Consider the following 27,304-nt stretch of genomic DNA (forward strand, 5'->3'; position numbering starts at 1 on the left):
CTTTATTTCACTCACGAAACTCGAAAGTAAATTTCGTAAAATAACGTTTCACTCGTTTCGAATTCAACGTGCCCGTATAAACTTCTACAAATTGTACATCCAGATTTTTATATTTCCAAGCGATCTACGTCTCTTTTAAAACTTGCAAAGTTTCTTCAATTCGTGACTCAAACAATTTACAAGAAGCTCGCGTCCACCATATTTACTGTTGTATCTTTTATGAAAATCGTTCTTTGTTCCAAGAAAATTAAGTTTAGAACTTTAGCAGCCCTCAAATAACTGTAATGTTATTTGTAATATTCATATGATCGTTGCGAATACAATGCAAGTGGCTAGCAATAGTGAGTACGTTTCTTAGACTTGCGCCTGAATGATAACTTTGGTACAAAGTAGTCAGTCTCTCGGAAACAGTCGTCCAAGTACGTTACTATTTTCCAAGATTTGTTAATACAGTAACAGTATTGCTACGAACAAAAATTGATACTATGATGCATTTAGTGAGAGTTTTACAAATCTGAGGACAACGTCTGAGGGGATATAGATGTCAGAAAGTGTGACCAACAGTTGTGAAATGACAGCAATCAGTGCAATAAATTGGCCTGTAAAATTTGGCCTTCGTGTTGCCGCTTCTTGGCCAGGAACTCCATTGCCAGTTATGCATAAACTGTTTTGGCTGCTCATTTTGATTACATTTCAAATTTTTCAGTACAGCTATGTGATCATGCACTATAAATCTGACACTCTCATAGAAACAATAGACACTTTAGGCACTTGTCTGTCGTTCAGCCTAGTGTTAATCAAATTATGCATTGCTTGGATACACCCCAAGTGAGTTCTCTGGTTTTACCTGTAATAATGAATTCGTTATTCTTCTCTTAAATTATATACTTTTTGTGTTACATGTTTTAATAACAAATTATAATTTCATGTGAAATGTATTAATATAAAAGATAATATTTCACAGTCTAGTCAACGACATTTTATCAGTCATGGAAGAAGAATGTCAGAAGTATACTGTTCTAGACACGCATAATTTAATATCGAAGACAATACAGTTGTCTTATCGTTTAACGAATTTTGTAATGTGCACCTCCGTAATGTCTACAATCCTTTTTGCACTTGCTATCTTGATATTTCAAGAAAACGGCACGTCTAAAAAACTTATAGTAAAAATGGACTTGCCATTTGATTTTTACGAGTCATCTACTTACGGGCTTGTACTAATCATACAGTATGTTTGTCAAGTAATGTCAGCTTATACATTTAGTGCATTTACTTCTTTCCTCTTAATAGCGGTAAGTCCATAACAATTTTATGATTTATTGTATTTATTCCTATTGTGTTACTTTTGTAGCGTTGAGATCCTTAAGTTTAGGTTCTTCACGCAGGTTGCCAAATCGATATCATGTGTCGGAGATTATTGGATGTTCCATATGAAAACACAAAACAGTTAAAATTGTTCATCAAGAGGCATCAGGAAATTATTATGTTTACGGAGAAAATTGAGAAGTTCTTTATGTTAATAACACTCACCGAGCTCTTGTCGGATACTTTAGTCACCTGCTGCTTGAGTTACCTCATCGTAATTGTAAGTAATTAATCAAACATTACAGTACATTAAAAAAATAATTTCTACATGAAACTCAATGTTACAGGCATTACAGACCGAGAATGGAACTATGTTAATAAAGAGTGTTGTATTCTACATTCTCATGTGCTCGGATGCGTTTATATATTGCTTCGCTGGAGAATATCTCAGTATTAAGGTTGTTAAATATTTTTTGAGAGGTATTTAAAAAATTAATTCTAGAAACCAAAGTAAGGCGAAAAGAAAATAACAAAATTCCATTCGCGCCTTGATTTCTTAGTTATAAGCTATTAAATAGACTAAAATGTGTCTGAGATCTAGCAATATCCATACAGGCACGTATCAAGTGTTAATGAACGCATGGGGTGTGCAGAAATTCTGAAATTATATAGTGGAATAAAAATATTATTTTATATACTGATGCTGTATTATTAAAATCTGGTTTCATTTTTAGAGTAAAGTGATCAGTGATACAGCATATGAATTTCTTTGGTATAACTTACACCCAAACGAAAGTCAACTTTTAATTGTTGTGATATTAAGGGCTCAAAAAGGATTTACTTTCACTTTTGGAAAATTTGCAACTCTTTCCATGGAGAGTTTTGCAGCTGTAAGCTGTCCACATTTTATGTTTTTAAGTTATGCTTTTAAGTTAACAACTATTTAGAAAGGAAGAATCGATTCTTATTTGCTACAATATGATACATAACGTTCACATAATTTTTAGATTATGAAAGCTTCAGCATCATACATGTCAGTATTACTAGCGATGACTTGAGAACAGAAGTTTACAAATGTAACACACGCAATATAGTTTACTATAATGTATGTAAACATACATTTAGTTGCAACATAATAAATATTTGACATAAATAAGCTTCTACGTCTTAAATATTTAATTAATAAACCGAGAATTTACAACTTCCACTATACTTAAATGAAACATAAACAATTTCACTTTTTCCTATACTGTATATGGAATTAATTTTTACAAAGGTTGAAGTATAGGAAATAATGTTTCACTCACATCAACTTTAGAATGCTATAGACTTTACATACCAAGTTTTTATTCCCGAACAATCTTCTTTTCTTCGGAGCCTCAAAATTTCCCTCAAGTCGTGACTAAACGTGTCTTATGTTTCCTCTTGTATTTTTTATGAACATTATTTTCTGTCACAGCAGAAATGGGGTGAAAACTTTAGTAATACGCCCCCTGGCAACGTTAGTTTGCAGTAGACCCGTAATCAATTTAACATTATTTGCAATATTTACGAGACTCTCTTCCCTGAAAATACAAAGCAAGACCGTCAGTAGTGAACGTGTCTATAAGTTCGCATCTTCACCACAACATCATTGCAAACTTTTCAGTCTATTGTCAGTAGCTGTCCAAACTTATTTCTCGGCTACGGATTTGTTGGTAGTGACAGTGTCGTTAATCGAGAAGAAATAATATTATGGTGTGCGTTTGACAAAACGTATGCATTAACAAGGAAAACCTAGCTGCTATTAAAAAAAATTTATACGATGATATGTGTTCAACTGGATTTTTGTAGATTAAAGGAATAAAGACTCGCAGCATATGTGCAAAAAAGGCTAAACAATTTGTATACAATGACAACAATTAGTATAGCTAATCACATTCTGAAATTTGGCCTTCACGCTGCCGTCACTTGGCCAGAAACACCACTACCATATTTCCGTAGATTTTGTTGGCTAATGACATTGGGTGTGTTACAAACTTATCAGTACCGCTATGTAATCATAAACTTCAAATCTAACACTATTACGGAAATAATAGACAATTTAAGCATTTGTATGCCGTTTACTCTAGTGTTTTGCAAATTATGTATCGCTTGGTTATATTCTAGGTGAGTTACACTGTTTTAATTACCATCGAACGTGTTCTTTTAATTTTTTAATATTGTTATAAACTATTAATGAAAAAGATTATATCTTACAGTTTAGTATCTGATATTTTCTCAACTATGGAAAAAGACTACCAGAAATCTGCCGGGACAGAGGCCACTAATTTTGTACTGAAAGCTCTACATTTCTCTTACCGCTTTACCAGTGTTGTAATCTATATGTTTGTAGCGAGTGCAGCTTTTTACATGTTTGGTTCTATCATGTCTCAAAGTGCTAATACAATAACAACTCGGAAGTTTTTGTTGAAGATGGCCTTGCCTTTTGATACTAGCGAATCGCCTATTTACGAGTTAGTAATTGGCATACAATTCGTTTATCAAGGAATGACAGCTTATATATTTGGTGTGTTCACAGCTTTACTTTTAATGGTAGTAAGTACACGAATTACTCCTAATAGTTCTACAACGGTATTTGTTTCTTCAATTTTCTAACATTGAGATCGTTACGTTCAGGTACTTCATTTAGGTTGTCAAATCGATCTGATGTGTCAGAAACTAACAGATATTCCGTACAAAAGCAGAAGACACTTAAGACTCTTCATTATCAGGCACCAGGAAATTATCATATTTGCAAACAAAATGGAAAAGCTCTTTACATATATGGCTCTTTGTCAACTTCTCTCGAACACTCTACTGATTTGTTGTTTGGGCTACATTATTGTATTAGTAAGTAATTAATAGAATATTACTGTTATATTAGACATAATTCTCATATAAGTCTTAACGTTACAGGCGATACAAATGAATAACGGATTTGTGCTGTTGATAAAGTGTCTTGTGTTTTATATTTCTATTTGCATGGAAGTATTTGTATATTGCTTCGCCGGAGAGTACCTCAGTATCAAAGTGCACCCATAAAATATTATAGTAAAGCTTATAATTAGCAAACGATGATTATTAATATTTCATTTAATTTTTAGAGTAAGCTGATCTGTGATACAGCGTATAAATTACTGTGGTATGATATAGATCCAAGCGATAGTCAATTGTTAATACTAGTGATTTTGAGAGCTCAAAAAGGATTCACTTTCACTTTTGGAAAATTCGCAAACCTTTCCATGGAAAGCTTTGCAGCTGTAAGTTATCTATGCTCGATGATTTTAGAATAACAACTATTGAAGGAGAAAGAATCGATTCTTACTTGTTATAAAATGATGCATAACATTCACATAATTTGTAGATCATGAAAGCTTCAGCGTCGTACATGTCAGTATTGCTTGCGATGACTTGAAACCTGAAATACGCAAATATAAATTACAATATAGTCTACTATGACGTATGTAAACTTACATTTATTTTTAACGCGTAAAGAATAAAAATAAAAACTATCAACTAATGTAAAACATTATTAACTTTACTATTGCAATTATATATATTTATTTAAATGTAAAATTAAGAACTACACTTACTTCCTATAACCTTCACTATTATTTTCTGCAAAATTATAAAACGTTTCACTTAGTTCGAATTGAGCGTGGTCTAAGCTTGCATCCAAGTTTTTATTTTCTCGGGATTTCGATTTACTTCAGAACTTTGAAATTTTCTTCAACTCGTAGCTAAAGCAATTTGGTATACGCTTGCGTGTCTTAAGTTTCCTCTTGTATCTTTTATGGGCATCATTCTCTGTTATAATAAAATTAAGATTAAAACTTTAGCAATACGCCCCTTGGCTACGTTTCTTTCCAGCAAATTCACAATCGCCATAACATTATTTGCAATATGTATAGGGCTGTTGTGAATACCAAGCAAGTCTATCAATAATGAACGTGTGTTAGAAGTTTGCGTTTGCAACATCAAAATGATGCAAACTCTTCAGTCCAGCGCAAGCAGTTGACCAAGCAAGTTTCTTTTCCTCCCAAGCAAGCTGATAGTGACAGTATTCTTACTTGAGAAGAAAAGAGGGTATAAACAGCTTATATATAATGACGCCTATCAAGATAATTAGTCGGTCAATGAAATATGGCCTGCACCTTGCTGTCACTTGGCCAGGAACACCACTACCAGTTTTACGCAAATTTTGTTGGATAATCATCTTGATCGTATTTCAAGCTGGTCAATACAGCTATGTAATCACGCACTACAAATCGGATACTCTTATAGAAATGGTAGACAATTTGAGCATCACCATGGCATTTACTTTAGTGTTAATTAAATTATGTATCGCCTGGAAGCATTCTACGTAAGTTTTCCTGTTTTAAATAAAACAATTTAAATAATAACAATTTGCAAATAGTAATTAAGAAGCATTATCGGTGAAATGTTTATTGGTACTTGTATAAAGGATTTTAATGTAAAAAAATTATATTTCACAGCCAGCTGAGCGAGATTTTATCAATCATGGAAGAAGAATCTCAAAAATATGCTGCTCTGGATAAAAACAATTTTATATCGAAAGCAATGCATATATCTTATCATTTAAGCAGTTTTGTAATATACACCTACATGTTAGCTGCAGGTTTTTACATGCTGGGAGCTTTCGTGCCTCAAGATACCAATACAACATTTCCGGAGCTTTTATTGAAAATGGACTTTCCTTTTGATACCAGCGAATCGCCCATTAACGAATTAGTAATAAGCATGCAATTCTTTTATCAGACAACAGCAGCTTATATATTTGGTGTTTTCACAGCTTTACTTCTAATGGCAGTAAGTATACGAATTGCTTCTTCTACATCTAGAATATTCTAAATAGCAAAATTTGGGGCAATCTTCTTATTTAAACGCGAATCTCTTCAATATAGGAGTGCATTTTAATTCAAATTATAATTTTATGATACAACTTGTCTCTTCAATCTCTTAGCATTGAGATCATTACGTTTAGGTTCTTCATGTAGGTAGTCAAATCGACGTTATGTGTCATACGCTACTGGAGGTTCCATACAGAAGTAATAGTCAATTGAAATTCTTCATTAGCAGACATCAAGAGATTATCACATTTGCAGGTAAAATTGAGAAACTCTTTACATACATGGCACTCAGTCAACTGGTATCAAATACTCTGATGATTTGTACTTTGGGTTACATTCTAGTAATTGTAAGTAATTAATATAAAATGTCTCTATCATACTACGCGTAGTCTACGTACAAAGTTTGACGTTGCAGGCAATACAGGTTGAGAATGGAATTACTATGATATTAAAATGCATAATGTTCTACATTTCTATCTGTTTGGAAGCATTTGTATATTGCTTCGCTGGAGAATATCTCAGTATCAAGGTTGTTCCATAAAATATTAATGAACAATAGTTAAGACTTGGTTATAAATTTCAGCCATAAGTACTGCAGTAAATGATAGTTCATATAACAGAATATTAAGCTTTCATTTGGTAAAAAACTACGTTTATAATTCTGAGTAAAATTATAGATTTGGAGACGATCGTCCGTTTTCTCGCATCTAAATGACGATTATTAAAATTTTAATTTTTAGAGTAAACTGATCAGTGATACAGCATATGAATTTCTTTGGTATCACTTACATCCAAACGAAAGTCAGTATTTAATACTAGTGATATTAAGAGCTCAAAAAGGATTCACTTTCACTTTTGGAAAATTTGCAAGTCTTTCCATGGAGAGCTTTGCAGTTGTAAGCTGTCCATATTTTGTGTTCAATGATTTTAAGTAGCATACATACAATAATTACTTTGAACAAAGAACTGATTCTTAATTTTAATTATGTAGTCTATAATGTCCACGTAATTTTTAGATTATGAAAGCTTCAGTATCGTACATATCAGTATTACTTGCAATGACTTGAGAACAGAAGATCGCAAATGTAACACACGCAATATAGTTTACTATAATATATGTAAACTTATACTTAGTTCTTATATAATAAATACTTGGCATCAATAAGTTTCTACGTCTTAAACTACATCTTTAATTTAACATTTAGATATATCATAAGGGAACCGAAAATTTGTGTAAAAAATAATTCACTTCACTATCACCAGTATAATATTTAACCAAGACAACTTTCAGATGTCCATTAAATTTAGTAGCAACTAGAAAACTGAACGCAACTTCTATAAGAGTTAAATGCAAAATTGAATATTGCACTTTCTTCCTACTCTATATGTAGGATTATTTATTACAGAAATTAAATTATAAAAAATAACGTTTCACCCACATCGACTTCAGAGCGTTATAAACTTTACATACCAAGTTTCTATTCTCGAACAATCTTGATTTCTTCGGAGCTTCAAAATTTCCCTCAAGTCGTGACTAAACGTGTCTTACGTTTCTTCTTGTATTTTTTATGAACATTATTTTCTGTCGCAACAGAAATAGGGTGGAAACTTTAGTAATACGCCCCCTGGCTACGTTGGTTTGCAGTAGTAGACCTGCAATCAATTTAACATTATTTGCAGTATTTATGAGACTCTCTTCCCTGAAAATACAAAGCAAGACCGTCAGTAGTGAACGTGTCTATAAGTTTGCATCTTCACTACAACATTGTTGCAAATTTTTCAGTCTATTGTCAGCAGCTGACCAATCTTATTCCTCGGTTGCAGATTTATTCATAGTAACAGTGTCGTTAATCTAGAAGAGATCAGATTATGGTGTGCGTTTTACAAAACATGTATGAGTTAACAAAACATGTATGAGTTAACACAGAAAATCTAGCTCCCATTAAAATAAATTAATACCGTGATGTGTGTTCAACCAGATTTTTAAAAATCAAAGAAACAAAAGCTTGTAGAATATAAACAGAAAGGAATAAACAATTTGCATACAATGACAACAATCAGTATAGCTAATCGAGTTTTGAAATATGGTCTCCATGTTGCCGTCACTTGGCCAGGAACTCCACTACCACTTTTGCGTAAATTTTGTTGGTTGACGATTTTGGGTGGATTACTAAGTTATCAATACCGCTATGTAATCACACACTTCAAATCTAACACTATTATAGAAATAGTAGACAATTTAAGCATTTGTATGCCATTTACTCTAGTGTTTTTTAAATTATGTATCGCTTGGTCATATTCTAGGTGAGTTACACTTATATAATTACCGCCGAACATGAAATAATTTTTAATATTATTATAAATTATTAATGAAAAAAGTTGTATTTCGCAGTTTACTAACTGACATTTTATCGACCATGGAGGAAGACTGTCAAAAATCTGCTGAGATAGACACAAATAACTTCGTACTAAAAGCTGTACATCTTTCATACCGTTTAACCAGTTATGTAATATATATGTACATAGCAGATGTAGTTTTATACATGGTTGGTGTTTTCATGCCTCAAGGGACTAATACTACTACATCTCGAGAGCTTTTATTAAAAATGGACTTGCCTTTTGATACTAGCGAATCACCCATTTACGAGATAGTAGTAGGCGTACAGTTAGTTTACCAAACAACAACAGCTTATATGTTTGGTGTGTTCACCGCTTTACTTTTAATGGTAGTGAGTACACGAATTATTCCTAGTAGTTCTACAACGGTATTTGTTTCTTCAATTTTCTAACATTGAGATTGTTATGTTCAGGTACTTCATTTAGGTTGTCAAATCGACCTGATGTGTCAGAAACTAACAGATATTCCGCAGAAACACGGAAAACACTTAAGACTTTTCATTATCAGGCATCAAGAAATTATCATGTTTGCAAACAAAATGGAAAAGCTCTTTACATATATGGCACTTTGTCAACTTCTCTCGAACACTCTGCTGATTTGTTGTTTGGGTTACATTATTGTAATGGTAAGTAATTAATAAAATATCACTGCTACATTAAGACATAATTCTCATGTAAATCTTAACGTTACAGGCGATACAAATGGATAACGGAATTGCGCTGTTGGTAAAGTGTCTTGTATTTTATATTTCTATTTGCATGGAAGTATTTATATATTGCTTCGCTGGAGAGTACCTCAGTATCAAAGTGCACCCATAAAATATTACAGTAAAGCTTATAATTAACGAACGATGATTATTAATATTTTGTTTAATTTTTAGAGTAAATTGATCTGTGATACAGCATATGAATTACTTTGGTATAATATAGATCCAAGCGATACACAACTTTTAATACTTGTGATATTGAGAGCTCAAAAAGGATTTACTTTCACGTTTGGGAAATTTGCAAGCCTTTCCATGGAAAGTTTTATGTCTGTAAGCGAGCTATGTTTTATGTTCAACGACTTTAAGTACCGCATATAATAATTATATCGAAGAAAATGGACTGATTCTCAGTTGCAACGTTATTGTGTGTATAATGTTTGCATAATTTTTAGATTATGAAAGCATCGGCATCGTACATATCGGTATTAATTGCAATGTCTTGAAAACTGAACTATGCAAATATAACACTCACAATATAGTTTTCTTTAACTTAGGTAAACTCAAAATTAATTTAATCAGTTTTGACCACTATTCGGAATAAATATAATTCTATACACTTTAAATGTTCAATTAAACACAAAAAATGTAATAAAAATTAATTGTCACTTTATGTAAGAGCTGATTAACTTCAATACTTTAACTGTAATATTTAATTGGAATAAACTAGAGATCCATTTAATTGCAAATAGCGTAATAAAAATTTGCACATACTTCATGCAATATTTTCATTATCTTTTTCTATAAAATCGTAGCTTAAAACAAATAACATCCCACTCATATGGAATCAAGCGTGGCATGGCGTCCAAGTTGTTATCTCGACAAGATTTCGATTCATTTTAAAGCTTCGAATTTTTTTTCACCTCGTGGCTTTACTAATTTAACACATGCTCGTATGTCGCATGCTATTGCATTTTTTATGAACACTATTTTCTGCCGCAACAAAAATGGGGCGAAAGGTTCAGCAACATGCCCCTTGGCTACGGTTGTTTTCACAGAACCTATAATCATTGTAACATTATTTTGCAATATTTATGTGGCTCTCAACTGCAAATACCAAGTAAGGTTCTCATGAGTAAACGCGCCTCAAAAGCTTACGCTTTCGCGATAACTTTGCTACAATCTTTCCAGTCTATAGTTATCTGCTATCGAAGAACGTTCTCTTTTTAAGGATTTTTTAATAGCAATAGTATTTACTATTCAAGAAATATCCAAACGATGTTGGCATTTAAACAAATTTCTACGAGGTGAAAAGCAAAATCTAAATTATTATTCTATAGATTTGATTGGTAGTGATACTGTTATTGATAATAATTAAGGCCACGATATGCGGTTAACGAGATTTTTGTGAATCAAAGAAATTTTGTAACGGATAATCAATTTCTATACAATGGCATCAATTAATACCATTAGCCGGTCTGTAAAGTATGGTCTCCACGTTGTCGTAACTTGGCCAGGAACACCACTACCAATCTTGCGCAAATTTTGTTGGACAATCGCCTTGGTTGTACTGCCGATTTGTCAGTACAGCTACATAATCACGCATATCGAATCCGGCAATGTTATAGAAATGGCAGATAATTTAAGCATTACTATGGCGTTTACTCTAATGTCCATCAAATTATGTGTTGCTTGGGCACAGCCAAGGTCAGTTCTTTCATTTTAATTATTCGTAAAAAGGATTTTTAAATAATGTCCTTCAACTTACTACAATACATACTTTTCGGACAAGTGCTAACATTCTTGTTCACGTGTGCATCTAACAGAATCAACTCCAGGATTTTTTTTGAACAATCAAGCAATGTAAATGTTCAAATTGTGAACACGAATAATCACTTATTCGTATAGTACTAATTTAATAGTGTATCGAAAATCGTGTAGCGTTATTATAATTGTCTTCTAATTTCTTTTGTGTGCTTGTGTAAAAGAAACGGAGTAGATATAATAATATTTTCGATATACTGTAAAATAATAACAGATAAACTTACATTTGGCAGACTAGTGAGCTTGATTTTATCAACTATGGAAGAAGAGTGCCGGAAATATGCTGCTTTAGATACAAATAACTTTATATTGAAAACAGCACACCGATCTTATCGCTTAACCAGTATTGTTATATATATTTTCTTACTCGCTGCAGTTTTTTACATGGTTGGTGCTTTCGTGTTTCAAGATAGCAGTACAACTACTCGAGAGCTTATGTTAAAAATGAACTTGCCTTTTGACACTAGCGAATCGCCCATTTACGAATTAGTAATAAGCATACAGATCGTTTATCAATCTGTGACAGCATATTCATTTGGTGTTTTCAGTGCTTTACTTCTAATGGTAGTAAGTAGATCAATTACTTACAAACTGCTGCCTTTATAGAATATTTTTTTGGTTTCTTTTCGTTTTGGGAGAAGAAGAGAGTGTGCATTACAGATGCCAGTCAACAGATCTTGCATAGTGGTGTCTCCAGATAGTGTTTGATTGCCTAGAAAAAAGCGCTCTATCAATAAAGTCTTCTTTTATTGTTGTTGTCATTACTGAACAAAATTTTAAGTAATGTTATTATTTAAATTCCAATTTCCCGAATATAAGAATGCTTTTTGATTAAAACTATAATTGTATAACACGACTTGTTCGTACAAGTTTTTAGCATTGAGATCATTACGTTTAGGTTCTTCATCTAGGTTGTCAAATCGACGTTATGTGTCACGCACTGCTCGAGGTACCTTACAAAAGCCAGAAACAGTTGAAATTCTTCGTTATCAGGCACCAAGAAATCATTATATTTGTAAACAGGATTGAGAAGCTCTTTACATATATGGCACTTGGTCAACTTCTGTCGAACACTGTGTTACTTTGTTGTTTGGGTTACATTATAGTAATGGTAAGTGCTTAACATAAAATATTACTATTACCCGATACATAGTTTACACATAAAACTAAACATTACAGGTGATACAAATGGGTAATGGATTTATGGTATTGATGAAATATATTATGTTTTACATTGGTGTTTGTTTAGAATTATTTGTATACTGCTACGCTGGAGAATATCTCAGTAGCAAGGTTGTGGCATAAAATATAATAACAAATAATATAGAATGATAAATTTTCATTTAAGGAAATGCAAAATTTTTAATTCTATATGAAATTATGGATTTGTAAAATATTGTTCTTTTGATGAAGATTACTTCCTTGTTCAATTTTTAGAGTAAATTAATCAATAATACAGCCTACAAATTTCTTTGGTATAACTTGCAACCAAACGAAATTCGACTTTTAGTACTTGTGATATTGAGATCTCAAAAAGGATTTACATTAACTTTTGGAAAATTTGCAAATCTTTCCTTGGAGAGTTTCATGTCTGTAAGTATTCTACAGGGTGATTCACTACTCGTGTGACAAATTTTTATAGCTGATACTACACCTCAAAAACAACAATGGATTTTAATTTCGTATTTGATTTTTAGATTATGAAAGGCTCAGCTTCGTACATATCAGTCTTGCTTGCAATGTCATGAGATAATACAACCCACAAGATACTGTAGACAACAACTTATGCAATTGAACACAATATAGTTTACTAGAACTTATGTTAAACTTACATTTATTGTTAATCTAATAAATGCGTGGCATAAAATAAATTGATACGTATTAAATATTTCATTTAGTATGTGAAATATGCAATGATCATTCTCGTGTTATCTAAAAGTCACTATTGCAACTGTAATCTTTAACTGAGGTATACTAGAGTACAATTAAATCTGCACCTATTTCCTACATTACTTTCATCATTATATTTTGTAAGAATGTAGTTTAGAAAATAATGTTTCACTTACTTTTAATTGACGTGGCGTACACTTCGCATTGAAGTTTTTATTCCTGACATGCTTCGATCTACTTCGGAACTTCGAAATTTCTCTGGCTCGTGACTAAAGTAATTTAATGTATGCTCGAGAGTCTCGTATTTCCTCTTGCATTTCTTATGAACATTATTTTCTGCCGCAACAAAAATGGGGTGAAAGCTTTAGCAACCCACCCTATGGCTACGTCTGTTTCCTGAAAATCTGTAATCAATGAAAGATTACTTGTAATATTTATGTAGTTCTCTACTGCGAATACGAAGTACGGTCGACACTAGCAAACGTGTCTCGTAAGCTTGCGCTTTCGTGGTAATAATGTTGCAATGTTTCCAGTCTACAGTAAACTGCCATCGAAGAACGTTCTCCTTTGAAGGATTTCTTGATATCTATAGTACTGATCATTCAAGAAAAACTCATACGATGGTGGCATTTAAAGAAACATCTAAGTGGTGAAAAACAAAATCTAACTGTTCAAGTGCGCTATTATTTTATGTGTTTGATTGGTAGTGGTATTGTTATTGAGATAAATTAAAGCGATGGTATGTGTTTAACGTTACTTATGTGAATCAAGAAAACTTAGTAATCAGCAATCAATTTGTATACAATGGCATCAATTAGTACAATTAGTCGGTCCGTGAAGTATGGTCTTCACGTTGCCGTCACTTGGCCAGGAACACCACTACCAATCTTGCGCAAATTTTGTTGGACAATCGCCTTGTTTGTACTTCAAATTTGTCAATACAGCTACATAATCACGCATTTCGGATCCGACACTCTCATAGAAATAGCAGATAATTTAAGCATTACCATGGCGTTCACTCTGCTGTCTATCAAATTAGGTATTGCTTGGACACATCCGAGGTAAGTCATCTTGTTTTAATTATCCGTGGAAACGATTTCGAAATTGTGTTCTTCGATCAAGGTTTTTTATCAAGCAATTTGCCAGTTTAAATGGTTAAATTGTGAACACGAACCATCACTTATTCCATTACTAGCTTATCCGTGTTTTGACAATCGAGTAGTGATATTATAATTATCTTCCAATCTTTTTGTATGTATATGTGAAATTGAAGAAAGAGTAGATACAACAATATTGTTCACACTATTACAAAATAATAATAGATAAACTTATATTTGACAGATTAATACGCTTGATTTTATCAACTATGGAAGAAGAGTGCCGGAAATATGCTGCTATAGACACAAATAATTATATATTGAAAGCAGCAAACCTATCTTACCGTTTAACCAGTTTTGTAGTATATACCTACATACCTGCTGGAGCTTTTCATATGTTTAGTGCTTTAGTTCTTCAAGATAGCAATGCAGCAACCCGAGAACTTATGTTAAAAATGAACTTGCCTTTTGATACTAGCGAATCGCCCATTTACGAGCTGGTAGTAAGCGTGCAGATCATTTATCAAACTATGACGGCATACACATTTGGTGTTTTCGGTGCTTTACTTCTAATGATAGTAAGTATATGAATCATTTTCACACGTTAGTATTTATAAATACTTCTTTCTTCATTTTGTTCCGGAAGTAGGGATATTGCACTAAATGGTGTTTCCGCATAACGTTAGATTGCCTGCAAAAAAATTCGCAATGAGTAAAAATTCCTGTTTTGTTGTAGCTGTAATTAAGGAATAAAATTTCGGATAATTTTATTGTTTAAATTTTTCGTATATAGGAATGTTCTTTTCTTGACTTTTCTAGCATTGAGATCATTACGTTTAGGTTCTTCATATAGGTTGTCAAATCGACGTTATGTGCCATACACTAATGGAAGTCCCTTACAAAAGCAAGGAACAATTGAAATTCTTCATTAACAGGCATAAAGAGATTATCATATTTTCAAACAAAATTGAGAAGCTCTTTACATATATGGCACTTAGTCAGCTTTTGTCGAATACTCTATTGATCTGTACCTTGGGCTACATTCTAGTAATTGTAAGTAATTAAGATAAAGTATTATTACTATATTATATATAATTTATGTATAAAATTGGATATTTCAGGCAATACAAATGGAAAATGGCTTTGCCCTGTTGATAAAGTGTATTGTGTTTTACATTGGCGTTTGTTTAGAATTATTTGTATACTGCTATGCTGGGGAGTATTTGAGTAGCAAGGTTGTGACATAAAATATAACAGTAAACAATATACTAAATACTTGACTAGGAATTTTAGTCATAAGTACTATAGCACTTAATTGGTCATATAAAGTAGAACGATAAACTTTCATTTAATGAAATGCTAAATTCTGTAAAATTTTTTTTTGTAAAATTATGGATCTGTAGAATATTGTTCTTTTGATGAAGATTGTTTCCTTATTTAATTTTTAGAGTCAATTAATCAATGATACAGCATATAAATTTCTTTGGTATAACTTGCAACCAAACGAAATTCAACTTTTAGTACTTGTGATATTGAGATCTCAAAAAGGATTTACTTTAACTTTTGGAAAATTTGCAAATCTTTCCTTGGAGAGTTTCATGTCTGTAAGTCCTCCATATTTAATAAGAGTCTCTAATATTTTAAGTATTGTTATTCTCATATTACAAAATTTTGTAGTAATGTGAAGCTATCACATTATTATTGTTCCAATAATTTCACATTCAATTTTTAGATTATGAAAGTTTCAGCATCGTACATGTCCGTCTTGCTTGCAATGTCTTGAGAAATGCAATCCATTAATATAATCCACACAGTATAGTACACTAGAACTTATATAAACTTAACACAATATAGTTCACTCCAACCTATGTTAATTTATTACTAACTTAATAAATGCGTGGCATAAATAAATTGGTACGTATCAAGTATTTCATTTAACACGTAAAGTATGTAATTATAGTTTTCAAGTCGCTTAAAATACGTTTAACATCACTATTACAACTATCATTTTTAATTGAAGCAAACTGGAAATATTTATCAATCGCAAGTAGAAAATAGAGAAATGAATATAATGTTTTACTCACTTTGGATTGAGCGTGGCGTACACTTTGCTTTCAAGTTTTTATTTCCGAAAATCTTCGATTTACTTCAGGACTCCAACTCATCCCCGGGTCGTGACGAAAGCAATTTAATGCGTGTCTGAGTGTCTCATATTTCTCCTTACATCTTTTATGAACATTATTTCCTGCCACAAGAAACATGCGGTGAAAACTTCAGCAAGACGCCCCTTGGCTACGTTTGTTTCCAAGAGACCCGTAGTCACTGTAACATTATTTGCAATATTTATGTAGTTCTCTACTGTAAGAGTGAAGCAAGACTGCCACTAGTGAACGTGTCCCACAAGCTTACACTTTCACAATAACACTTTTACAATCTTTCCAGTCTATCGTAAGCAGCTTTACAAGCACGTTCGTCTCGTCCGCAAGGTTTGTTGACAGTGATAGTATTGAAAACGAAACGTTCGTATTGTGGTGTGCCTTTAACACATGTACTGGAAAGGAGCAGCTAGCTATCGAAATAAATTATTGTTTTACAAAGTTATCGTAGTGGCAGTATTGCTATTAACATAAATTGATACACAGTGTACATTTAACGAGTCATTAATGAATCAACGAAAAAAATCTTAAAGAGTGTGAGAAGAAAAGAGTAATCAATTTGTATATAATGACATCAATTACTACAATTAATCAAAATTTGAAGTATGGTCTCCACGTTATTGTCACTTGGCCAGGAACACCATTACCAAGTTTACGTAAATTTTGTTGGACGATTGCTATGGGTGTACTTCAAACATATCAGTACAGCTACGTAATCACTCGTATCAAATCGAACACTCTTATAGAAACATTAGACAATTTAAGCATTTGTATGCCGTTTTTCCTAGTGTTTATTAAATTAAGTATTGTTTGGACACACCCCAGGTGAGTCACATTCTTATTCGCATGGCAAAGCGATAGAAATAATTTCACGATTTTTTTCAAAGGTGTCTAAATTATTTAATTAATTAATTATAATCTAAAGTGTCGTGGTCCAATTAAGTGAACACGAACGATTATTTCTTTGCAATGTACTACTTAGACAAATTATATTTCGCAGACTTGTCTATGAAATTTTATCCACTATGGAAGAAGAGTGTCAGAAATACGCTGTTTTAGACACAAATAATTTTATATCGAAAACAGCGCAACAATCCTTTCGTTTAACCAGTTTTATGATTTATATTTGTGCGACAGCTACAGTTTTTTACATGTATGGTACTATCGTATCTCAGGATACCAATGTGACATCGTCTCGGAGGCTTTTGTTAAGAATGGACTTGCCTTTTGATACAAACAAATCACCCATTTACGAGCTTGTACTATGTATACAGACCATATATCAGTCAACGACAGCATATACAATTGCCGTTTTCAACTCCTTATTCTTAATTGTTGTAAGTATTTAAATTAGTTCCCATTTAATTTTGATATAGCATTTTTTTCATTTTTCTTCCGAGAACATTGCACTTGTCGGACAATCAGTTTCACTCGGTAATGATTGATTTGCTAATATGATGCTTGATTGCCTAGAAAAAAAATCAACGATTAAAAGAAGTTCTCTCGATTCCTCATATATAATTGAATTTTCCTTTTATATTGCATTTCTTCAATTTTCTAGCATTGAGATCATTGCATTTAGGTTCTTCATACAGGATGTCAGATAGACGTTATGTGTCACACATTATTGGAGGTTCCTTACAAAAGCAAAAAACAATTGCTTTCTTTCATTAACAGGCATCAAGAAATTATCACATTTGCTGACAGATTAGAACAACTTTTTACATATGTGGCACTTAGTCAGCTAGTATCGAATACAATATTGATCTGTTGTTTGGGTTACGTTATTGTAATTGTAAGTAATTGTAATAAAATGTTTCTGTTCATTAAAAATTGAAAATTAATATCGTACATTGAAAATTAAAAAACTTAATGTTGCAGGCGATACAAGCTGACGATGGATTTGTGCTGTTGATAAAATGTGTTTTGTTTTATATCGTTATATGTTTAGAAATATTTATATATTGTTACGCAGGAGAATATCTAAGTACAAAGGTTATTTTGCACCAACTAATTATTTCTATAACAGAATATTAAATTTTCATTTCACTAAACTTTATAAGTGTAACTCTGTGTAAAATTGTAGATTTAGGGAAGATTGCTTGTTTACGTGTATTTACATGATAATTATCATAATTTTATTTAATTTTTAGAGTCAATTAATCAGTGATACAGCATATCAAATTCTTTGGTATAATTTAGATCCAAAGGAAATTCGACTTTTAATACTTGTGATATTAAGATCCCAAAAAGGATTTACCTTCACATTTGGAAAATTCGCAAGTCTTTCCTTGAAAAGTTTTATGGCTGTAAGCACTCTATATTTTATATACATTTAATCATTTGAAATATAATTAATGTTTGTATGCATATTAATTTTATGTCATAATTATTTCATAAGCAAATTGAATTTTTTCTATAGTAATGTGAAATTAATATAACTATTCATCGTATTATTAATGTTAAAATAATTTTACATTTTATTTTTAGATCATGAAAACTTCGGCATCGTACGTATCGGTATTACTTGCGATAAGTTGAGTAATAAAATTTGTTAATACAGCACGCATATTATAGTCTACTGTAATCAATGTAAATTGACATTTAGTTTTAATCTAATAAATACTAAGCAGAGGTAAATTTGTACGTATTAGATATTTATAACTTATATAAAAGATGATTAACTTCATTATTATAAATATAGCATCCGATCAAGTGACTTGTAAGTAGCGAAATATAAGATTAAAAACTGCACAAACTTCATCCATGCAGGACCCCACATTGCTTTCACTGTTTCTTTTTGTAGAAGTGAAGTGCTGGAGGTAACGTTTCACTAATTTCGAATCAAGTGTGATATATACTTCACACTGATATTTTTATTTCCGAACAATTTCGTTTCTCTTCAGAAGTTTGAAATATGTTTCATCTCCTAACTAAAGTACTTTAATCTATGCTTACATTTTTCACGTTTCCCTCTGCATCTTTTATCAACTTCATCCTCTGCTACAACAAAATTGAGGTGAAAACTTTAGCAACACGCCTCTTGGCTGCGTTTGTTTCTAGAAGACCTGCAATCACTATAATATTATTTCCAATATTAATATAGTTCTCTACTGTGAACTTGAAGCAAGACTGTCACTAGTAAACGTGTCTCACAAGCTTGCGCTTTCGCAATAACATTCTTACAACCTTTTCAGTCTATCGCAAGCAACTTTACAAGCAGCTTCGTCTCGACCGCAAGGTTTGTTGTCAGTGAGAGTACCGAAAGCAGAACATTCGTACCGTGGTGTGCCTTTAACACGTGTACTGAAAAGGAACAGCTAGTTGTTGAAATACATTATTGTTTAGCAAAGTTTTAACAGTGACAGTATTGCTACTAACATAAATTGATACCACAATTTACGTTTAACAAAACATTGTTGAATTAAAGGACAACATCTGAAGTAGTGCGAGAGGATAAGAGTAATCAATTTGTATATAATGACATCAATTACTACAATTAATCAATATTTGAGGTATAGTCTCCACATTATCGTTACTTGGCCAGGAACACCATTATCAAGTTTGCGTAAATTTTGTTGGCTAATTGCTATGGGTATACTTCAAACATATCAGTACAGCTACGTAATTACTCGTATCAAATCGAACACTCTTGTAGAAACATTAGACAATTTAAGCATTTGTATGCCCTTTTGTCTAGTGCTTATTAAATTATGTATTACTTGGACACACCCCAGGTGAGTCATCTTGTTTTAATTAACACATTCTTATTTACATGGAAATACAATAGAAACTATTGTACGATTTTCTTTCAAAAGGATTTAAATCATTTAATTAGTTATGTGAATCAAAGTGTCGTATCTCAATTAAGTGATCACGTACGATTATTTCTCTGCTATGCACTACTTAGAAAAGTTATATTTTGCAGAATTCTCTTTGAGATATTATCCACCATGGAAGAAGAGTGTCAAAAATACGCTGTTTTGGACACAAATAATTTTATATCAAAAGCAGCGCAACAATCCTCCCGTATAACCAATTTTATGAGTTATATGTTAGCACTAGCTACAGTTTTTTACATGTTTGGTGCTATCGCATCTCAGGATTCCAACGTGACATCATCTCGGAGTCTTTTGCTAAGAATGGACTTACCTTTCGATACTAACGAATCGCCCATTTACGAGCTAGTAATGTGCGGACAGATCATGTATCAAGCAACGACAGCTTATGCAATAGCTATTTTCAATTCCTTACTCTTAATTGTTGTAAGTATTTAAATTAGTTCCTATTTAGTTTTTATTCCATTCAGTAATGATTGCTCTGTCAATCTGGTATCTCTGATATCTGGTTGCCTAAAAAAAATCAACAATTAGAAGAAGTTCTCTCGATTTCTCTTACATATTTGAATTTTCCTCTTATATTGTATTTCTTCAATTTTCTAGCATTGAGATTATTGCGTTTAGGTTCTTCATGCAGGCTGTCAAATAGACGTTATGTGTCACACATTATTAGAGGCTCCTTATAAAAGCAAAAAACAATTGCATTTTTTCATTAGTAGGCATCAGGAAATTATCACGTTTGCGAACAGATTAGAACAACTCTTTACATATATGGCACTTTTTCAACTATTGTCGAATACAATATTGATTTGTTGTTTAGGTTACGTTATTGTAATTGTAAGTAATTGTGATAATATGTTTCTGTTCATTAAAAATTGAAACTTAATGTTGTACATTGAAAATTAAAAAAACTTAATGTTGCAGGCAATACAAGCTGACGATGGATTTGTACTGTTGATAAAATGTGTTATGTTTTATGTCGTTATATGTTTAGAAATATTTATATATTGCTACGCTGGAGAATATCTAAGTACCAAGGTTATTTCGCCGCAACTAATAGTTTATATAGCAGAATAATAAATTTTAATTTCATTAAAATTACAAATGTAACTCTGTGAAAAATTTTAGATTTGGAGAAGATTGCTCGTTTACTCGTATTTATATTATGAGTATTATAATTTTGTTTAATTTTTAGAGTCAATTAATCACTGATTCAGCGTACCAAATTCTTTGGTATAATTTAGATCCAAATGAAATTCGACTTCTAATACTTGTGATATTAAGATCCCAAAAAGGATTTACCTTTACTTTTGGAAAATTTGCAAGTCTTTCCTTAAAAAGTTTTATGACTGTAAGCACTCTATTATTTACACGTATTTTATGTTTAAAAAAGAATACACATATATCAACGTACAACATATTTTTTTTAGAAATCATTATTAGGTCGTAAAAGAAACATCTCTGTAAACTATGTGAAACTAATGTAATCACCTATGGCATTATTAATGTTTGAATAACTTGGAATTCAATTTTTAGATCATGAAAACTTCAGGATCGTACATATCGGTATTACTTGCGATGAGTTGAGTAATGAAATTTATTAATTTAGCACGCTTAATATAGTCTACTGTAATTAGTGTAAATTTACATGTAGTTTAATCTAATAAACGCTCAGCAGAAGTTTAGTATGTATTAAATGTTAATGGCTTATATAAAAGATAATTAACTCAGTTATTATAAATACAGCATCTGATCAAAGCTAATTATAGACAAAGAAATTGTGAATCGCGAAGTACAAAATAAAAAAATGCACGTACTTCATCGATGCACAGCAGCACATTGCTTTCACTATTCGCTTTTACAGAATCGAAGTTCCGAAGATAACGTTTTGCCAATTTCGACTTGAGTGTGATATGTACTCTTACATCGACATTTTTATTTCTGAACAATTTCGTCTTTCTTCAGAAGTTTGAAATGTTTTTCATCTCCTAACTAAAGTACTTTAATCTATGCTCACATATTTCACGTTTCTCTCTGCATTTTTTATCAACTTTATCCTCTGCTACAATAAAATTGAGGTGGAAACTTCAGCAACACGCCCCTTGGCTGCTTTTATTTCTAGAAGACCTGCAATCACTATAACATTATTTGCAATATTTATGTGGTTCTCTACTGTAACATTAGTAAACGTCTCTCGCAAGCTTATGCTTCATTTTATGCTGCTCACATTGCTTTCAGTCTATCGTAAGCAACAGCCCAAGCAGGTTCTTCTTTTAAACATTTGTTCATTCTGATAGTATTGATATTCAGCAAATATTTATATTATGGTGTGCGTTTAACAAAACCTGTATAAGCTGAAAAGCAAAAGAAGCCATCAATTTGTACACAATGACACTAATTACTACAATTAGTCAACCTATGAAATATGGTCTTCATATTGTTGTCACTTGGCCAGGGACACCACTACCAATTTTGCGCAAAGTTTGTTGGATGGTGTCCATGACTGTGCTTCTAGTTTACCAATACGGCTATGTAATCAAGCATTTGAAATCTAACACTCTTATAGAAATAGTAGACAATTTAAGCATATGTATGCCGTTTAGTCTGGTGTTTGTCAAATTATGCATCGCTTGGACACATCCTAGGTGAGTTATTTCATATTAATTGCGCATGAAAAAGATTTCTAAATAGTGCATTTCAACATTTACTTTTCGGAAAAGTATCGTTACTTCATTTACATTTCGAAAATCAATCAATAATATTGTATAATTGCATTTCACAGTCTGTTCAATGAGATTTTACAAACTATGGAAGAAGAGAGTCAGAAGTATGCTGTTTTGGATACAAATAATTTCATATCAAAAGCAGCGCATTTATCCTATCGTTCAACTAGTTTTGTAATATATATGTACATGATTGCTACAGTATTTTACATATTGGGCGCGTTCGTATCTCAAGAAGCGGATTCAACGACATCCCGAGAACTTTTGTTAAAGATGGATTTACCATTTGATACTAAGGAATCGCCTATTTACGAGTTAATAGTAAGCCTGCAATCCGTTTACCAAGCATCGACAGCTTATACATTTGCTATTTTCAACGCTCTACCTCTAATGATAGTAAGTATATGAATTACTTCAAAATTAATTGCTACAGAATATTTTTTTTTTTTTTTTTGGTAGAAGGGGAAAATGTGTATTATACACTCCAAACAACCGGATTCCCCCGGTAGTGTGGTAGTACCAAGGTGTTGTTTTGACTGAACACAAAAGCCCCTCAATTAAAAGAAGTTTTCTTATTAAATCATATTTAAAAGAAGTTTTAGCATTTCTACAATTTTGTAGCATTGAGATCGTTACGTTTAGGTTCTTCATATAGGTTGTCAAATCGACATTATGTGTCAGACACTAATAAAAGTTCCTTACGAGAACAAAAAACAATTGATATTCTTCATTAGCAGACATCAAGAGATTATCACATTTGCAGACAGGATTGAAAAACTCTTTACATATATGGCACTTACTCAACTTCTCTCGAATACTCTGCTGATTTGTTGCTTGGGTTACATTATAGTTATCGTAAGTAATTGATAAAAACTATTATGGTACGTTAGAAGTACATCAGGAACTACACATTATATTACATTAATATAACGTATAGTTGTTTGTTCTCTATCATATTATGTATAGTTTATATATACAAAATTTAATGTTACAGGCAATACAGACTGATAATGGATTTGCGCTGTTGATAAAATGTGCTTTGTTTTACGTTGTTATTTGTTTAGAATTATTTATATATTGCTTCGCTGGAGAATATCTCAATATCAAGGTTATTCCTTAAAATACCGCAGTAACAATATAATTAACATCGCAAATAATAGTTCATCTAATACAACGATAAACTTTCATTTCATCAAATACTACATTTGTAATGCTGTATAAAGTCACAGATTTGGAGATGATTGTTCGTTTCCTCGTATTTAAATGATGATTATGAATATTTTACTCCATTTTTAGAGTCAATTAATCTGCGATACAGCATACAAATTTCTTTGGTATAACATACATCAAAACGAAACCCGACTATTAATACTTGTGATATTAAGATCTCAAAGAGGATTTACTCTCACTTTTGGAAAATTTGCAAATCTTTCCATGGAAAGTTTTATGGCTGTAAGCACTTTATATTTTATATATTTTATATAGCACTTAAAATATTATGAATTATTATTTCATAAGCGAAACCCATTTATTTTACGTATTATTAATATAGAAATAATTTTGCATTCAATTTTTAGATTATGAAAGCTTCAGCATCGTATATATCGGTATTACTTGCGATGACTTGAGAAATGAAATGCAACACATGCAGTATAGTTTATTGTAATTTATGTAAATTTGCATTTAGTTTTAACGTAATAAATATTCAGTATAAATAAATTTGTACGCATTAAATGTTTAATTTGACGCTCGGAAAAAGAAATAAAAGTTATCAAATATACCAAAAGCAATTAACTTCACCAATGCAACTACAGTATCTAAGACAACTGATACTTATTAAATTTAATTACAAGTAGCAAGAGAAAAGTGCTATTAAGAGATAAAATAAATGTAAAATAAAGAATTGCACTTACTCGTATATTAGGTACACTATGGTTTCTTGCAAAATAAAAGTTCCAAAATAATTTTTCACTTTCTTCGAATTCGATGTGATATAAACTTTGCATCCAAATCTTTATCTCCGAACGATTTCGCTTTCCTTTAGAACTTCGAAACTTCCTTCAACTCGTGACTAAAGCATTTTAATGTACTATGCTCGCGTGATTCATCCTCCCTCTTGCATTTTTTATGGGCATCATACTCTGTTATAAGAAGAAAGTGATATTAAAACTTCGGAAACGCACTCCTTGGCAACGTTTATTTCCAGAAAACCCGCAATCGCTATAACATTATTTGCAATATTTATATAGATTTGTGCTGCAAATACAAAGTACGACTGTCACCAGTAAACGTGTCTCACAAGCTTACACTAGCACGATAACATTACAGCAAGCGTCTCAGTTTATAATAAGCAGCTCTCCAAGCACGTTCTTCTTTTGAAGATTTGTTGACAGTGATAGTATTACTATTCAACAGAAATTCATACCATGGTGTGCGTAACAAAACTTACAATCTGAAAGACGAAGAGATTAATCAATTTATATACAATGACATCAAATAGTACAGTTAGTAGTTCTATGAAGTATGGCCTCCATATTACTGTAATTTGGCCAGGAACACCACTACCACTTTTGCGTAAATTCTGTTGGCTGATAGTTCTGGGTGCATTTCAAACTTGTCAATACAGCTATGTAATCACGCATCTTAAATCTGATACTCTCATAGAAATAGTAGATAATTTAAGCATTTGTTTACCGTATACTCTATTGTATATCAAATTATGCATTGTTTGGACAAATCCTAGGTAAGTTATCTTGCTTTGATTTCCAGGCAAATGCTGACATTTTTGTTTTCCCTGAAATGTTCAGAAACATAAATCATGTGTGCGAGGAGTTTAACAACTTTTGATATTATTATGAAATACTAATAGATAAAATTATATTCCGCAGCCTACTCCGTGAGATTTTATCAATCATGGAAGAAGAGTGTCGGAAGTATGCCGTTCTAGACAAACATAACTTTATATCCAAGGCGGCGCATCTGTCTTACTATTTAACCAGTTCTGTAATGTGCATACACATAACATCTTCAACATTTTACGTTCTTGGAGTGTTAATGCCTCATGGTAATGCAACAACATCTCGAGAATTACTGTTGAAAATGAACTTGCCTTTTGATACTAACGAATCGCCTATTTACGAGCTGGTAGTAAGCGCGCAGATCATTTGTCAAACCGTGACAGCATACGCGTTTGGCTTTTTTGGCGGTTTACTTTTAATGGTAGTAAGTAGATGAATTATTTCCAAACTTTAGCATTTTTGGAATATCTCCTCCTTTCTCTTTGTTCTGGGATAAGGGGATGTGTGTACTGATGTACCAGACGGCAGTTCCCCACCAGAAGCCCCTAAATTAAACAAAATTTTCTCATTAAATCATATTTAAAAGAAGTTTTAGTGTTTCTTCATGTTTGTAGCATCGAGTTCGTTACGTTTAGGTTCTTCATGTAGGTTGCCAAATCGATGTTATGTGTCAAGTATTAATGGAGGTACCTCACAAGAATAAAAAACATTTGAGATTCCTTGTTAGTAGGCATCAAGAAATTATCGCATTTGTAGACAAGATTGAGAAGCTTTTTACTTTTATGGCACTTAGTCAAGTTGTGTCAAATACTATCCTAATTTGTTGTTTGGGTTACATTATTATAATTGTAAGTAATTGTTATAAAATGTTTTTGACAAAATATACGTGATTTATATTAAATCTTCACGTGTTACAGGCAATACAGATTGAGGATGGATTTGCATTGCTGATGAAATGTGTTCTATTTTACATTGGTATTTGTTCAGAGCTGTTTATATACTGTTTCGCTGGAGAATATCTAAGTACCAAGGTGGGTCCAAGTTTTCAGTATAAATATAATTAATATCTCATGGTCATTAAAATTTGGTTTCATTTTTAGAGTCAATTAATCAGTGATACAGCATATAAATTTCTTTGGTATAACTTGCATCCAAACGATTCTCGAATTTTAATACTTGTAATACTAAGATCTCAGAAAGGATTTACTGTCACCTTTGGAAAATTTGCAAATCTTTCCATGGAAAATTTTATGGCTGTAAGTGTTCTACATTTTACACATGATTAATTATTTTAAATGTCTGAAAATATATGATTATATATAATAATAATAAACATATAAATTACAATACTGTTAATGTTTGAATAATTTGATATATAATTTTTAGATTATGAAATCTGCAGCATCGTATGTATCAGTGTTGCTGGCGATGACTTGAGAAACAAAATTCACAAGTTTTAGAGCATGGTCTGTCGTATAATGTAAGTAAGTTTACATTTAACTTTAATTTATTTGATTTAATAAATATCGAATTTTATAATCGAACCGTGAAATGTGATGTCGTTTGACCAATTTTCTTTACTATTGAATATTTGCTTGAATTTCTGTTTTGTCTTTTACAGTGAATGTTTTCATTTTAATTTCTGAACAAATAAAAATGTTAAAAGCAGTTGTAAA

The 27,304-nt window shown here is 31.8% G+C and overlaps 8 protein-coding genes across 8 annotated transcripts; all 8 read left to right on the plus strand.

Moving 5' to 3' along the window:
• Positions 1-571: 571 nt before the first annotated feature.
• On the plus strand, positions 572-2,366 carry LOC143426629 (odorant receptor 10-like). Its single transcript, XM_076900211.1, has 6 exons — positions 572-828; positions 965-1,295; positions 1,376-1,588; positions 1,656-1,766; positions 2,043-2,198; positions 2,316-2,366. The coding sequence occupies exons 1-6, from the start codon at positions 572-574 to the stop codon at positions 2,364-2,366; spliced, it is 1,119 nt and encodes a 372-aa protein (XP_076756326.1).
• A 751-nt stretch (positions 2,367-3,117) lies between these two features.
• Positions 3,118-4,809, plus strand: LOC143427218 (odorant receptor 4-like). The gene is made up of 7 exons (XM_076901148.1): positions 3,118-3,137; positions 3,181-3,456; positions 3,549-3,885; positions 3,967-4,179; positions 4,246-4,359; positions 4,434-4,589; positions 4,694-4,809. The coding sequence occupies exons 1-7, from the start codon at positions 3,118-3,120 to the stop codon at positions 4,742-4,744; spliced, it is 1,167 nt and encodes a 388-aa protein (XP_076757263.1). The 3' UTR covers positions 4,745-4,809.
• Positions 4,810-5,435: 626 nt separating this feature from the next.
• On the plus strand, positions 5,436-7,267 carry LOC143427018 (odorant receptor 82a-like). Its single transcript, XM_076900810.1, has 6 exons — positions 5,436-5,692; positions 5,826-6,159; positions 6,335-6,547; positions 6,616-6,729; positions 6,941-7,096; positions 7,217-7,267. Exons 1-6 carry the CDS (start codon positions 5,436-5,438, stop codon positions 7,265-7,267), a joined length of 1,125 nt encoding a protein of 374 aa, XP_076756925.1.
• Positions 7,268-8,069: 802 nt separating this feature from the next.
• Positions 8,070-12,873, plus strand: LOC143427219 (uncharacterized). The gene is made up of 19 exons (XM_076901149.1): positions 8,070-8,111; positions 8,197-8,504; positions 8,593-8,929; positions 9,011-9,223; positions 9,291-9,404; positions 9,479-9,634; positions 9,757-9,800; positions 10,154-10,421; positions 10,500-10,650; positions 10,720-10,726; positions 10,775-11,008; positions 11,128-11,203; positions 11,290-11,296; positions 11,340-11,689; positions 11,732-11,827; positions 12,024-12,236; positions 12,305-12,418; positions 12,563-12,718; positions 12,823-12,873. Exons 1-19 carry the CDS (start codon positions 8,070-8,072, stop codon positions 12,871-12,873), a joined length of 2,937 nt encoding a protein of 978 aa, XP_076757264.1.
• Positions 12,874-13,819: 946 nt separating this feature from the next.
• LOC143426794 (odorant receptor 4-like) lies at positions 13,820-15,895 on the plus strand. Its single transcript, XM_076900439.1, has 6 exons — positions 13,820-14,076; positions 14,357-14,690; positions 14,953-15,165; positions 15,234-15,347; positions 15,561-15,716; positions 15,845-15,895. Exons 1-6 carry the CDS (start codon positions 13,820-13,822, stop codon positions 15,893-15,895), a joined length of 1,125 nt encoding a protein of 374 aa, XP_076756554.1.
• A 941-nt stretch (positions 15,896-16,836) lies between these two features.
• LOC143426795 (odorant receptor 4-like) lies at positions 16,837-18,809 on the plus strand. The gene is made up of 6 exons (XM_076900440.1): positions 16,837-17,093; positions 17,269-17,605; positions 17,851-18,063; positions 18,150-18,263; positions 18,422-18,577; positions 18,759-18,809. Exons 1-6 carry the CDS (start codon positions 16,837-16,839, stop codon positions 18,807-18,809), a joined length of 1,128 nt encoding a protein of 375 aa, XP_076756555.1.
• Positions 18,810-22,495: 3,686 nt separating this feature from the next.
• LOC143426793 (odorant receptor 4-like) lies at positions 22,496-24,458 on the plus strand. Its single transcript, XM_076900438.1, has 6 exons — positions 22,496-22,752; positions 22,890-23,226; positions 23,473-23,685; positions 23,825-23,938; positions 24,127-24,282; positions 24,408-24,458. Exons 1-6 carry the CDS (start codon positions 22,496-22,498, stop codon positions 24,456-24,458), a joined length of 1,128 nt encoding a protein of 375 aa, XP_076756553.1.
• Positions 24,459-25,316: 858 nt separating this feature from the next.
• LOC143426796 (odorant receptor 4-like) lies at positions 25,317-27,065 on the plus strand. The gene is made up of 6 exons (XM_076900441.1): positions 25,317-25,573; positions 25,719-26,052; positions 26,264-26,476; positions 26,546-26,659; positions 26,729-26,884; positions 27,015-27,065. The coding sequence occupies exons 1-6, from the start codon at positions 25,317-25,319 to the stop codon at positions 27,063-27,065; spliced, it is 1,125 nt and encodes a 374-aa protein (XP_076756556.1).
• The last annotated feature ends 239 nt before the right edge of the window (positions 27,066-27,304 follow it).

This window comes from Xylocopa sonorina, chromosome 9 (assembly GCF_050948175.1).
Source record: "Xylocopa sonorina isolate GNS202 chromosome 9, iyXylSono1_principal, whole genome shotgun sequence".
Classification (NCBI taxonomy): domain Eukaryota; kingdom Metazoa; phylum Arthropoda; class Insecta; order Hymenoptera; family Apidae; genus Xylocopa; species Xylocopa sonorina.

What these genes read in the sequence shown, in the direction of transcription:
- LOC143426629 (XM_076900211.1), top strand. Translation starts at nt 572, where the DNA reads ATGACAGCAATCAGTGCAATAAATTGGCCTGTAAAATTTGGCCTTCGT. An exon ending in CTTCTTTCCTCTTAATAGCG is followed by an intron (nt 1,296 to 1,375) that starts GTAAGTCCATAA and finishes CCTTAAGTTTAG; the next exon opens with GTTCTTCACGCAGGTTGCCA. An exon ending in CCATGGAGAGTTTTGCAGCT is followed by an intron (nt 2,199 to 2,315) that starts GTAAGCTGTCCA and finishes CATAATTTTTAG; the next exon opens with ATTATGAAAGCTTCAGCATC.
- LOC143427218 (XM_076901148.1), top strand. Translation starts at nt 3,118, where the DNA reads ATGTGTTCAACTGGATTTTT. An exon ending in GAGAGTACCTCAGTATCAAA is followed by an intron (nt 4,360 to 4,433) that starts GTGCACCCATAA and finishes TTTAATTTTTAG; the next exon opens with AGTAAGCTGATCTGTGATAC. An exon ending in CCATGGAAAGCTTTGCAGCT is followed by an intron (nt 4,590 to 4,693) that starts GTAAGTTATCTA and finishes CATAATTTGTAG; the next exon opens with ATCATGAAAGCTTCAGCGTC.
- LOC143427018 (XM_076900810.1), top strand. Translation starts at nt 5,436, where the DNA reads ATGACGCCTATCAAGATAATTAGTCGGTCAATGAAATATGGCCTGCAC. An exon ending in GAGAATATCTCAGTATCAAG is followed by an intron (nt 6,730 to 6,940) that starts GTTGTTCCATAA and finishes TTTAATTTTTAG; the next exon opens with AGTAAACTGATCAGTGATAC. An exon ending in CCATGGAGAGCTTTGCAGTT is followed by an intron (nt 7,097 to 7,216) that starts GTAAGCTGTCCA and finishes CGTAATTTTTAG; the next exon opens with ATTATGAAAGCTTCAGTATC.
- LOC143427219 (XM_076901149.1), top strand. Translation starts at nt 8,070, where the DNA reads ATGGTGTGCGTTTTACAAAACATGTATGAGTTAACAAAACAT. An exon ending in ATCGCTTGGTCATATTCTAG is followed by an intron (nt 8,505 to 8,592) that starts GTGAGTTACACT and finishes TGTATTTCGCAG; the next exon opens with TTTACTAACTGACATTTTAT. An exon ending in CTCTCAACTGCAAATACCAA is followed by an intron (nt 10,422 to 10,499) that starts GTAAGGTTCTCA and finishes TCCAGTCTATAG; the next exon opens with TTATCTGCTATCGAAGAACG.
- LOC143426794 (XM_076900439.1), top strand. Translation starts at nt 13,820, where the DNA reads ATGGCATCAATTAGTACAATTAGTCGGTCCGTGAAGTATGGTCTTCAC. An exon ending in ATTGCTTGGACACATCCGAG is followed by an intron (nt 14,077 to 14,356) that starts GTAAGTCATCTT and finishes TATATTTGACAG; the next exon opens with ATTAATACGCTTGATTTTAT. An exon ending in GGGAGTATTTGAGTAGCAAG is followed by an intron (nt 15,348 to 15,560) that starts GTTGTGACATAA and finishes TTTAATTTTTAG; the next exon opens with AGTCAATTAATCAATGATAC.
- LOC143426795 (XM_076900440.1), top strand. Translation starts at nt 16,837, where the DNA reads ATGACATCAATTACTACAATTAATCAAAATTTGAAGTATGGTCTCCAC. An exon ending in ACTCCTTATTCTTAATTGTT is followed by an intron (nt 17,606 to 17,850) that starts GTAAGTATTTAA and finishes CATTGCATTTAG; the next exon opens with GTTCTTCATACAGGATGTCA. An exon ending in TGGGTTACGTTATTGTAATT is followed by an intron (nt 18,064 to 18,149) that starts GTAAGTAATTGT and finishes TTAATGTTGCAG; the next exon opens with GCGATACAAGCTGACGATGG.
- LOC143426793 (XM_076900438.1), top strand. Translation starts at nt 22,496, where the DNA reads ATGACACTAATTACTACAATTAGTCAACCTATGAAATATGGTCTTCAT. An exon ending in TGGGTTACATTATAGTTATC is followed by an intron (nt 23,686 to 23,824) that starts GTAAGTAATTGA and finishes TTAATGTTACAG; the next exon opens with GCAATACAGACTGATAATGG. An exon ending in CCATGGAAAGTTTTATGGCT is followed by an intron (nt 24,283 to 24,407) that starts GTAAGCACTTTA and finishes TTCAATTTTTAG; the next exon opens with ATTATGAAAGCTTCAGCATC.
- LOC143426796 (XM_076900441.1), top strand. Translation starts at nt 25,317, where the DNA reads ATGACATCAAATAGTACAGTTAGTAGTTCTATGAAGTATGGCCTCCAT. An exon ending in TGGGTTACATTATTATAATT is followed by an intron (nt 26,477 to 26,545) that starts GTAAGTAATTGT and finishes CACGTGTTACAG; the next exon opens with GCAATACAGATTGAGGATGG. An exon ending in CCATGGAAAATTTTATGGCT is followed by an intron (nt 26,885 to 27,014) that starts GTAAGTGTTCTA and finishes TATAATTTTTAG; the next exon opens with ATTATGAAATCTGCAGCATC.